Genomic DNA, 13,330 nt, shown 5'->3' with positions numbered 1-13,330 from the left:
CTTGAGACGCGTGCAGGGAGCAGGGGTTGGTTAGTGAAGCTCACACGTGGCACAGTGGCTGGGGGGGGGGGGGGGGGGGGGGGGGGGGGGGGGGGGAGCCACGCTGCAAGCTACAAATTACTTCTTTATTGGATTTCTACCTGTACTGTTTATCTCCAGCTAATAATCCACTCCCTCCCTTGTCTCATCCCCTAATAAAATGTGATGATTACAAAGTTGGGTACCGGAAAAGGCATGTATTCATGAACACTAAGAAAGGGAATGTCGTCATTTAAATTCAGTCTACAAACACTTCAAAGCCATGCTCTGTTTATCAAACAGATAAAGGTTTGCGGAACAGACAGGTATTTTACTGAAATGTTTTTTTACTTTCACACAGGGGCAAATCTAGGTTCCCACTTTTGGGGGGGCTAACACCCTAGATAAAACCTATTATTTGACCCAGCAAAACTAGGGGAGTCTGGGGGCATGTTACCCCAGAATATCTTTTTTTAAATATCCTTTTAAATGTTGTCCTCTAGTGGGTTTTAGGAAGAGAAATTAACAAAAATAAAATATTTTAAATATATATATTTAAAATAAAAGAAATTATTAAAAGTTTAAAATGAAATAATGAAACTTTTGAGGGGGCTCCATTGGGCTAGATACGTCCATGCTTTCACACTTTCACAACAGACTCTCAGACCTGATACAAAAGACCAATTCCAATAGCAGACCTTTTTTTTCCAAAGATAGAATGTTTGTTTTTAAGTCATAGCTGCCATAAACGTTTCGATTAGCACATCACTTTCCAATATATTCAATTTAACGCAGGTCTACTTTTAAAAGAGCAACATTTCCATTAGGTAGCTTAGGTAGCTGAATATAACAAGGTGTTTCATAGGCTGGGTTTGATCTGGCACTCGCAATTTATTTGTCATGCAAACAGCTTTCTCAGCCCTTCTGCCACATGTAACACAAGTTAATTACATTGGCTTTGATGACTGGAAGAAATCTTTGTAGTTTCCTTTTGTGAAGTGCCCCGACTGAGTCGAAATGCGCAAGCAGCAAAAGTTACCCAACAGTGCGTTCTCTCTGAAAGGAGAAAAAATGCTGTTAGAAGCATTTTACAATTTAAGTCCCATGAAATCATTTCCATGTGTCAGCGGGTGGAATTAAAGGATACCTGCTGAGCTCGTGCGCTCAGGAGATACTGCGCTTCATGGTTTTATGTTGGCAAGCGCTGCGCCTGTAAAAGGAGTGTGTGTGTTGTGTAGACCCTGACCAACCGAATGCCTCTGGGTACTGCAGTTTGCAGCCACTGCTACTGAGAAGTTATATGACAGGCAAAACTAGGTTGACTGAACACCCCCAAATGAGCATCAAACTAGGTCAAACAAACAAACTTTTTTTTTTTTAATCATCATAATCAAAGAAGCAAGAAAAGAAATCCCCCAAATGTATGATAGCGAGTGATGTACCTGAAGAACATTCTAGCGTAGCTCTTCTTTCTTCTGTGCATGCTTGGCCTCCCAGTCACTCAAGTGCTGTCTAGGCTGCATTCTAATTTAGATGAATACTCACAGAATACCTTTCATAGAACTACCCTTCAAGATTTCTATGTGATTTCTAGGTATGTAAGATAATATAGCTAGCCGCTGAATAGCTTATAAAATGTGAAATACCTCAAAATCAGTGACCTGAGCTTCTAAATGTTGTGTTCTATTTAAACAATCTGTTTCGGCTTTCTCTAATTTAAGCTTTGAGAAAGTATGATTAACAAATAACATAATTAGGATCAAGTTGCACAACACATCAACAAAGATCAGTGATATGTCAGTTGAGGTATATACCTATTTAAAAAATCTAAGGAAAGCCAAAAAATCTAAGCTCTCCACTTTCAAAACTATGAGATGACAATTATTTTTTTTACTTAAGTGGGGAATATTTTACTTTTATTGAATTCCATTCTCCATCTCTCTATCCTGATGACTGTACCATAAGTCACAGGTGTCATTTCCACTCACAAGTGTTCCTTCTAATAGCAATTGATGTTTGGGAATGGTGGTATTTATACTTAGAAGTGAGGTTAACCAGTTCAACCTTTTTTACACTCATCCCATACACTTCCACAGATACTTGCAGTTTGAGTTGAGCTTCAAGGCAAAATCTCTTTCTAGCTATCCTTTCTGGTTCAGTGATGCAATTTCCATTCACAGATCATCCACTGCACATGAATTTCTTCCACATATGGTCTTATGACAGTCCAATTGACATGACATATGCAATACGAATGACAATTCAACCCAAATGTCATACAGTCACCGAGGCAATTCGGTTCAATCCTACCTTCCACCTGGCAGTCCATGGAGTTCTCCAAGGGGGCCTGGAGCACTGCGGACCTCCTGTAGACGACGTGGACCCTGCCTCGCTCCTCCTGCTCCTGGATGCCCCTCTCCAGAGGCTCGATGAAGTACTCGTCTAAGTCAGTGCGAATCATTCCTGCCTGGGAGACACATCGCATGAGGCAAAAATGTCAGCTCCTGTGAAAACGAGGGAAGATCTACACAACCTTTGTTTTTAAGGAGTGTCCTCTTTTTCATTTTTGTTTTTTTAAGGTTCGTAAGATAAGATGGACGGGCAGGACCCAAAATGTTATCTTGATTTGAGACAAAAGTCGGGACACAGCACATTTGTTTCAAAGCACAAACCCCAACATCTGTCTAATTCACTGTCTCCAGGGTTCAGGGAAAGATACAATATTTAAACAAGATCCAAATGCTTGTGCCAAGAGGACTTCTTCAGCCAACTATTCCCTAAAAACACTAGCTCTCAGATATTCAGTTCTTTTACCTCGATGAAATGAAAATTTAAAGAAAGTTCACTTTCCTAAGTAACCAGGACAGACAGTGCATTTAAAAAGCGCATTTAAAGCCATATGCCTGCTGAGTCACCCCTGATGATTCTTGGTAAGTTCCCTAAAAGTTAACCAAGCTGTAAAAAAAGAATCCTTATATCATAGAATGGAAACATCAAAATGTGTGTTGGACATCACATGCATTCACATACAATTTGGTAAAAAAAAAATATATATTCACAGTAAATTACACCTTTAAATGTGTTCATGTTAATTGCACGCAACTGAGCCGATAGTCACTGAAATGTAATTTTAGTTTAAGGCTAAAGTGTGGATATGTGTTACGTGCATGTGCACACTCGTCACCCGCTCGCCTTCTGGAACACTCCCTCCGTTCATGTCCTCCCTTCTCCAACCTTTAGCACAGGCCTCATGTACACAGACCTGCCTCTCAGAGGCCAGGTTGGAATGTGCTCGAAAATCTGATTCTCTTACTCTCCTGGCTTTAACTTGGCCTTGGCCTCCTCACTACCATCCTGTGTGCTCCAGAGAGAGTACAGTTTTGGCTCATTCCAGCCAAGATTTTCCCAATGGCTTCCTATTTTCACAGAAAAGGACTTGGAGAGCAATTTCACTGCGTTATAAGTCATTGATAAGGCCACTATTGTATCATAACAATTTAGAAGTGTTTTCCTCATAAGACCAATTTATATTCCAACAACCAAGACTCAGATATGAAAATATTTTTCTTCTTAAAATCACTTTTTAATAGTGATAACAAAGTTCCTAAATGTTTTCCTGGTTTAGGTGGGTAATATCTGTGGAACGAATGAGCTGGCTAACCCAAGTTGAAAGTGGCAAGAAATGCATCTCAATTATGCTGGCGCTGTTTACTGTCCCAGCAGTCTAAATCAAACGCTGCAGTCATGTGATATATTCCATGCCTTCTCAGACACGTGTTGCGGAGATTCCACATTTGCCACGGTCGGGGGCAGGTGGGGCAGGTTATGGGAATGTCAGGAGGAGGTGTAGGGAGGAGGGGTATATCCAGAGGAGTGCCACGCCTCTTAAATGATCTTTATGAGGGATTTCAAACACAATCAAATATTCTAAAAACACCATTTGAATGAAGACTATCAACAAGACGAATCTTACACAAAAACACAATGTAAAGAGCAAACAGCAGCACCTCACATCATTTGCATTGGTAGGTCTAATATTATGTAAAGATTGACATTTGAAGCCCCCACTTCTTAAAGACAATACTCTGTCAATCAGTTTCTATCAATATCCCGCTTAATTTGTGTGCATGAAAGTTTGTTGCCAATACTTGGACAGATTGAGGGGCCCTACAATACAGTCCTCTAAAATCGAGTGCTTTCTTTATGGAATATAGTGTAGTGCACAATTTGCCAAGCACAATGAATGTCACTTGGATATTACAGAAGAGTATTACATTTCAGGGCAACGTGATGGTGAGCCAGATGAGCCAGTGGCCAATGACCAGGGTATGGCATCCACACAGCAAGGAGAAAGAGAACTTTGTGCCAATATGCTGTTAGTTGGTAAGAGAATGCCCATAAAACGTAGTCAAGGAAAATACATCTTGACAAGTTGTCTAAACATTTACTAACGTGAAAGACAATATTCTAAGATGAACCTTTTCTTCTTCCCCACGGAGCCACCTAGAGGAAACAGGGAGGGATGGCAGAATCGGTTGAGCATCGAGCAGGAACACCATCACTTGGCGGATAGGCGTTGCCTTTTCCTTCCCTTTTCAAACCAACTGGTTCCGGAATGATCCAAATCAAACTCATAATTTGTGAGGTTTAGAGGTGTTTTCATCTGATCAGTGAAAAAGGTGACTGAAGACTTGAAAGTAGTGTGCTAAAAAGTGTCTGTTAGAAGTGCTTGGCTGATGCAACAGCTGTACAATCTAGTTTTAATCTCAGTGAGTGTATTTGTTCAACTGAACAACTGCTTGAGAGTTAACTTGGAGTTTGTTCAGCCTCTATAGGACAAAAAATACATGTGAATAGGGGTTCAAAAACAATTAAATAGATCCATGAACATAATTAAATTCACAATTCATACAAATATAACCTAATAAGAAAAATATTAAAATAAATAGATGCTTAAACCAACCTCTATAGAACCAATGGGTTGTGATTAGATTTATAATATCATTTTTATTATATTAATATTAATGACAAGCTATATCCTGGTTTTGGTTTCCCGATTGCCCACTATTAAATGCCACATAATACACAAAACCCAAATATTCCTGTGCCTGTATAAAAAAGAGAAACAAGAGTATTTTGTAGCTTCTTCCACCTTGTGTGTTGAAAAATCCAATCAAGAGCTTACTTGATGTTGCAGACGAATGCCAAGTGACCAAAAAGGTAAGCCTATTGTTTCCTCAATACAAGTTCTTGAAGAGAACAAGAGTGTGTGTACCATCAGTTTAATATCCCCAGAACCAGCCCAAGCCAAGCAGACACCCCCCCTCTGCCAAGACAAACATACGGGACTCAACTGAAGGGGCCAGTTTTTCAAAGACAGCCCTTCCAGTATAAACTTCTTAAGGAGCCGTTATAAACGTGCTTTCTTAAAAAAATATGGTACAGCCACTTTGAAAAAGGCCTGAATTCAGCCAAGACACTACCACCTTTCACCCGCCATGTTGTTTAAAGGTGTGTTTGCTCAAACCTTCGTCATCATTACCTGCCATTTTCATCAGGTCTAAAAAGAACTTACAGGAAAAATCACACATGCAGATTTTTAACTTTTTTAAAAGAGCGAGAGAGAAAAAAGTCAGTCAAAGTCATCCATCCCAAGGAGGATGCAAGTAGAAATGCAAGTATGGATGGAAGTATAGATGCTAAATGATAATAAACAAGCCTGGCTGGAAGCAGTGAGGAGGGGGGGGGGGAGAGACTTCAGTACAGCGGAACAAATAATTTTTTGCAGGGCACCAGAAAAATATAAATAGCTGAACTAAGGTACTTTAACCCTTTAAACCCCAAACTAGGGGCCATGACCGGCCATTCTACATTTCACTGTAAATCGGAATATTTGTATTATATAACCTGTTTTTTAAAACTGGGTATTTTTGCTGAAATGCTGAGTCACCACTGCAACTCAGATTAGATATCTGATATTAACCTATCACTTAGATATCACCTATCACTGAGATATCACCTATCACTGAGATATCACCTATCACTTAGATATCACCTATCACTGAGATATCACCACTTCAAACGGTGACAGGTGAGCAAATGCGCACTGTTAGATGTGCCACCCCATAATAATAAAAGGACCCATCTGGCCACCTTATATGAAATGTTCTGGATAAGCGACTGAAAACATAACTATTTAACTACAGTTCTTAATACTATGACTACAATAATACGTCACATTTCACCCTCCACAAACTCAACCCCTTTAAGTTTCCTTATAAGCTTTGAAGTAAAAGTTAGAAAGAAATCTCAGTTTTATTGTTGTAAGATGCTATGACAGGCATCATACATTGTGGCAAAACAAGACCAGGCTACAGGCGTGCAATGAAAACGTGTTTGTAAATGGATCAACACAAAACACTACACAGGAGAAATGAAAACATAGCTTGCAATACCTGCAGGTTTTTTTTTCTTTCTTTCTTTAAAGGTAAAAAACAGTCACCTGTTGTGGTATCTGAGAAATTGACGATTTGGTACGTGAAGTATTTGAGATCTTGTTGTGGCTCTGTCTTCGAACAAAGACTTCCCCTGCAGAATCTCATGATTTATAAACTAGAAGTCCAGTTGATATTGTTTTTGTTGACTTGATCTGTTGATCTGAGGAATAATGCTGTATTGTATTTTAGATCATGCTATTGTTAGACAGTCCGTGGTGCACTTCTAGTCCTTGATAATCTGCTACACTGATGCTTATAATTATTTATAATCAAGCACTATTTGTACATCGCTTTTCATAACAGTGTCTGCTAAATGAATACACGTAAATGTAATATTTGTTGCGGGAGTCCTTTCCAGTATTATTGGAAAGACTAAAGCATTGAGTAGGTAATACTGGATGATGTTTGATGAGATGTAAGAAGGTCAGAAAAAGCAAAAGGTCATGCTGGGTGTAGCCTCATTTTCTATAAATTTTGAAAAAAGAACATTTAATCTGGCTCAATCATTTCTTTTTGTACAGCCCTCCAAACAGGGCAAACATTTACCTACTACTTTGAGATGTTGGTAACAAGTCAACACTTTACCTAAAATAAAACCAAGAATCTGTGAATGGGCTTCAATGTCTGTTTAAAACAACAACAGAAAATGTGGGTCCCCTTGGGTTTATGTAGGTCACGATTAAAAATGTATAAACACATAAATATATCAATAAAAGTGCCCAGAAGCACACACCGAACTACCACTTACTGGCCCCTGCTGAAAAAAATATATATTTAAAAGAAATAACTTAGCTTTGCATATCCTGGGGTACCTCCCCTCGTGTACCTCAAACCATATCTATCCAAACAGCTTTGTAGTCAAGACTGCAACAGGCAGTTTTTGGCTAAACAGATAAAATAAATCAAGATCTATTACTGAATACTACTCTTGTGCCTCCCGAAATTGCTGTAGATTTTCGAGGCATGCCTTCATAACTTAAGGGCTTAAGTTGACATTAATAATGTATTCATTAACTACAAAGTATGAACCTGTATTGGGTTAAGGGAAGTGTATAGTACAGTATTGGTACAAAAAAAAACTGTACAATAGCTTACATGCAACTACTGTTCAACTACCGTCACTTGACTAACTGAGGCATGAGCCACAAATTGAGTTGATCACAACAACATTAAATTCATACTCAGAGTGACATTCTGAACAGTGTCATTACGACCATTATCCTTCATGTTGCCAAGACATGAAGAGCGTTCAACTTTCCCCTCGTCACCCAGGCTGAGGCGTGTTTACTTGAACGCATCGGGCACTCACTGGGGCAATTAGTTTTTCTCCCCCATCTCGAAAACGACCGTTTTAAGACAAGTCAGTTTCAGACACAGCGGTTTTAATGGATGTTGTTCGATTGTCCATTTTTATGAATTATGTGTTCCCTTGATAAGAAACACCATTGAGCTGCCTTGTAGACCCCTCCCTTTTTTTAGATTGGCGTCCATCTGACCAATGGCGTTCCTCCAGTATCAATTGTGATCCCTGTTGAACGTCTTATATCAATCATGTGCAAAATAGCAATCTGTATTTTCACGTTGATGAAACAATATTGTATTCGTACGCCTCCACAATATACCACACAGTGACAACCTTACAGAAATATTCTGTGGACCTTCAACTTGTTCTGAACTCTGGATCAGGATCAGTTTGGCCGGGTTTGGGATCAAGATGGCACGAGGACTAAGTGAGGTTTCTGCTGTCGCCCCCGCACCCTGCAGCCAAGGCTTCAGACACCGACCATGCTGCCACGTCATCTTATAGACACATAAGTACGTTTGGGGTAGCAAAATCGACAGCAATCTTGATTTACTTTATCCGTTTAGCCAAAAACTTGCCTGTTGCAGTTTTGACTACAAAGCTGTTTGGATAAATATGGTTTGAGGTACACAAGGGGAGGTACCCCAGGATATGCAAAGCTAAGTTATTTCTTTTAAAGATTTTATTTTTTCTCAATAGGGGCCAGTAAGTGGTAGTTCGGTGTGTGCTTCTGGGCACTTTTATTGATATATTATGTGTTTATACATATCAGCAGCAAACATCCATACAGAGAAACGGTCATTAATTCAGAGAAACTGCCCCCACCCCCAATGGTACAGACATCATCCAGTTTGTACAGCACCATAAGAGAGATCCTCATAAGAGAACTGACAACACACTGAGTATATTGAACAGTTAGCCGAGCATATATCAATGCATGTAGGCTACGTGACGTAACGTGTGTTAAGATATAAATGTTGAGTCGTTTTGGTATGACATTTTGCTCCTGCCTTTCAAAGTATCAGAATAAAGACCTACGCTGATCATTCAATCAGTCTTTCTTTCTCATTGTCGTGTCCACGACAATGTGTGTGACATACACCAGGAGACAGATACAGGCATGACCCTTCAACCCCTGCTAAGAGGGAGTCAGGCAGCTCTGTACGGCCGAGGAGGGCATATTCCTGCATGGCTTGAGCCCTTGGAGGGCCGGTCTCAAAGCAAATCAATATCGAGGTTGTTCTAGTTGATCACCTGTGATGAGCAATCACCTATGATTGTTAATTAATTCTATAATGATGGGAGTGGTCTATTCCAGGATGACAGTGCCCCCTACACAGGGCATGAGGGCGTCTTTGGTTCAGTTGTTGAGAAAATATAAATCCCAGTTGTATGCATTTGCAAGTTATATGCTTGCCAGGTCACTTGAATCTGTACTAAACACTGGGAACCAAAAGGGTGGAGGCTAGCAGATGAGAGAAAAATAACAAACATGAAGACTGCTGGACATTGACAAAATGTCATGTTAACAAGTCAGCTTATAAAATATACCCAATTTATATCAATTGCATTTTTCCCTTATTTGGTCTTGTCTGCCTGTTAAGTTACGTGTGCCATAGTTCCTTTTTGTGCACAGGAAACGGACATAACCAGCCATAGGTCTCCTTCTTGACTTTCTTTTATGACAGACTTGCTCTACTTGTAAATCTGTCCCCCATCCTTCTGGAAAGCTACTGTATATATAGACCAGGTGTGTTCCAAGGATTAAACACTGTCATTAGATCTTCTTAAACAGAAGAACAGATCCAGCTACAGACTGCACAGGCAGCATACTATTTGGAAGGAATCTGAACAATGCAGCGACATCCTAGGTTTTAGAAAAGAAACCATGAGTTACAACACTATTATTGTTGTCCGATTATCGAAGATGAAGGTGCATCGTTCCTCTGTTAAATCACAATTTGGATAAACAAACAAGCCTGCGCATGTTTTCCTAGCCCATGTTTGTCATCGCCAGTGCACAAGATGCAAATGTAAATACTACTTGTCCTTTGGCGGCAACGTGGTAAAAATCGTTTCTTTCTTTGCCACAAAATTCCTTCATATCATTGGTATAGATTGGTATGCTTTAGAAATATACTTCAAACAGCATCACTAATTAGTGACAGAACCATTTTTCACTCCAATGACTGGTGTGGTGCTAATGACATTTATTTCATAAAACGAATCAGTTCGGATGAACTATTAGTCACCCCGATATTTGACACATTTGTCGACAAATCATATTACATGCTATGACTCATTTAAAATGACAATATTCAGCCAAGACCATTTTGTTGATTGTGGCTCTTTGATATGTATTTAAAATATATTATAAATCACATTTTAAATATGTATTTTAAAAAATGCCATTATACTTCCGGCAGTTCTCCTAAAACTCCCATTTCCTTCTCCATCTACTTTGCCAAATACACTTGAGGTGGCATGAAAAAATATCTAATGACAGGAGAGTTTGCTTTTTGACAGCTGCAGAACTAAAGAGTCCTAGACATGACATCCCACAAAGGACATACTTCCACAGACTGAGTGCAGTGGCTACGTTTAGCTTTGAGGCACTGCATGCTGTGTTTTCACTACCTGTAGTCTGTCAACCTTCTTATGAGCAAGGACGGCCCCTGTCCCCACAACATCCTCCAAAAAGACAACATTCATTTTCTACTCCATAGCAAAGCTTTCAGAACGGAGGAATTGCACAAGATATTTCATGAACTTCATCAAGGAGCTATTTAAACACTTCTTCCAATAACTATTTCCACAGGTCGCACGTTTCACTGTCACGTGGATCTGTCTTGCAGTGTACCGGTAAATCACTGTGGAAACCCCAACCCGGTGATGTTCTTTTCTCCCAGCTGCTTTTTAACACTAGTCTCTCTTCTTCCCAGCCAGAAGATAGGAAATATTTGCTTCATGTGCTTTAGGAACAAGGCTGCAGCTGTGCTGTCTCTGACTACCACACTCTGGATCTAATTAAGAACACCTACAGACAGCGGGTTAGGCCTACCTCTGGAGATCAAACACAAGGACAAGAGCATCATTAGATTTGCTGTTTGGGTAACATTTGTGAGTGTTGGGAAAATAATTCAAATTGAATTCCCCTCTGCTGCTCTTGAATAAGAACAGTTGCTGTGTTAGATATATTTTTTGCGATATTTCATTATTAATTTTTTCAATATATTCAGACTTGTTGGTAATCAACTCACAACTGCAACTGAAGCAGTTATACCCACAAAGGACAGGTACCTAAAAACCACACCAACACTGGTCACATTGTAACCACTCATTAATCAAAAGACAAACAACAGCACCAAAATGCTAACTACAATACAGATACACATTTCAACACGTCTCAGGTCCTTGCATGGGGACAAGTACAGCCCACTGAGTAATCCAACCAATGCTGTGATGAACACATGTCCTTGAACGTATATAATTAAAGCTTAAACGACACCTAACCTCACAACCTATTCAGGGGAGCTAAAAAGGAACACAAAAAATATCACTGGGGCTGCCATGCAGCTGTGATGTCATCACGGACAGGCCCCCAGGTCGTGAAGATGGGAGATGTCAACTCTTCCTCACTCTTCCTCAACACTGGAGCCCCTCAGGGGTGTGGGTTCAGCCCATTGCTCTACTCCCTGTTCCCCCTGAACCGTGTGGCCAGGCTCAGCTTCGACGCCATCACTGAGTTTGCTGACGCTGACGCCCCCACCACCACCACCACCACCACCACCACCACCACCACCACCACCACCACCACCACCACCACCACCACCACCACCACCACCAGCCTCCCCCTCAATGTCAGTGCAACTGAGGCGATGATTCAGGAAGCATCTAAAGAGCGGTGGTGGGCGTGGTCAGAAGGTAAAGTGGGCGTGGTCAGAAGGTAAAGTGGGCGTGGTCTGGAAGTGTGGAGTTTGCATGTCCTCCTCATGCTCGCGCGGGTTCCTCCCCCAGTTTGAAAAAACTTGCAGAATGGATCGCTCTCCTGCCCGTGTCCCTGGCCAGGACCCGTGTGTGAGCACTTGGACTGGGCTCCCGGGACAGGCTAACATGGCTGCCCCCTGCTCCAGGCTGCCCCCAGAGGAAGGACGGCAGACTGGGAGAAGAGCAGAGGGCCAATGTCATCGGTGGACACGGGAACACGTGTGCGTATTGGTGTTGCCAATCCATGCACGAGTGCATTTGTATCTCATGACAATCGAAAAAGATATCGAACAGCTTGGATGACCCCCTCGCCTGCAGTACATAACTATTCTGTTTGGCTAACACCTTTGGCTTGAGATTCGTCATGCCCCAGTGTACCACTGACCGACAGAAAACCCTTCCTGCTTACTGCCATACGCTTGCACAAAGCATCTTTGTAATAATGTGACTTACATTTCGGAATTGCGGCCTCTCCACTATTCCTTGTATCCAGTTCCTGTACGGTGTACGAAATATCTATATCGTTATATCCATTTCATTTCTGTTAGCTTTTTATTTTTGTTCCTACACTCTGTATATTTACCTTATCGTGTGCAACACCTGCATATAAGTGAAACACCTGCCCTTATTAAGAGTTGCTGCTGGAACAAAGTAATTTCCCTATGGGGCTGAATAAAATATCACCTTATCAAGTTTTATATTTACACCTCTGGAATGGTGACGACGTCCCACCGACACCTATTTTAACTGAGAAGCCTTTGGAAATACAAGATGTGAGCCCCAGTCCTCAGCGGCTTCAACAGACGCACTTGTGAAAGCGTCCTAGCCGGGTGCAGCCTTGCCTGGCATGGGAACGGCTCGGCAGCAGATGTGACGACTCCACAGAGGGTGGGTGAACTCAGCTATACATCACAGGTTCCGCACTCCCACCCATTAAATCCATCGATAGTAAAAACGGCCTCGTACAAAAGCATATCATTAAAGCCCCCCCCCCACCCCCGCCTCCCCTCTCGCCCCTGCAATAGTATCACAGTCCCAACCTCGTCATCAAGGAAACATTATAGGAGTATTAGGATCTGCACTAGCAAGCATAACAACAGTTTCAACGCCCCCCCCCCCTCCCAAGTCATCAAATCCAATCTTATTTGTTTTACAGTTTTTTCAAGTAATGTCACAGAGGGCTTCACAGAAGCCCATAGAACTGCACCTAAACCAACCGTTAACCCTCAAAGAAGACAAGGAAAAACTCAGAGAAAAACCTAAAGTATCCTTGAGGAGCAATTCAAGGAGGGATCCCCTCCTTCAGACACGGTTGGTGATACTGTGAGGTGAAGACTACAGTCTGTTATGCAGTGAAAATAGAGACAAAAGTAGAAATGTATAAGTGAACACGTATGCTGAAACAAACGGTCCTGTGGTGTGTATGTGTGTGTAGATCCTTGTTTGCCTGTTGTTTACCAGCAGATTACGTGTTTCTCCCTGTGTCCTTTATTGTGTTATTATTATATTGACATAATAACAACAA

At 41.1% G+C, this 13,330-nt stretch overlaps 1 protein-coding gene across 1 annotated transcript in view; it reads right to left on the bottom strand.

The window, feature by feature from the left end:
- Positions 1 to 13,330, bottom strand: part of adamts3 (ADAM metallopeptidase with thrombospondin type 1 motif, 3) — a 38,250-nt gene that overhangs the window by 21,862 nt on the left and 3,058 nt on the right. The window contains exon 4 of the mRNA XM_047015947.1: positions 2,329 to 2,485. Coding sequence (XP_046871903.1) covers positions 2,329 to 2,485 — 157 coding nt within the window. The remainder of the gene's footprint in view (positions 1 to 2,328; positions 2,486 to 13,330) is intronic.

This window comes from Hypomesus transpacificus, unplaced genomic scaffold, assembly GCF_021917145.1.
Source record: "Hypomesus transpacificus isolate Combined female unplaced genomic scaffold, fHypTra1 scaffold_31, whole genome shotgun sequence".
In the NCBI taxonomy this organism is placed as follows: domain Eukaryota; kingdom Metazoa; phylum Chordata; class Actinopteri; order Osmeriformes; family Osmeridae; genus Hypomesus; species Hypomesus transpacificus.
Note: the sequence above shows the minus strand (reverse complement) of the source record. Positions and strands in the feature narration are given on the sequence as shown.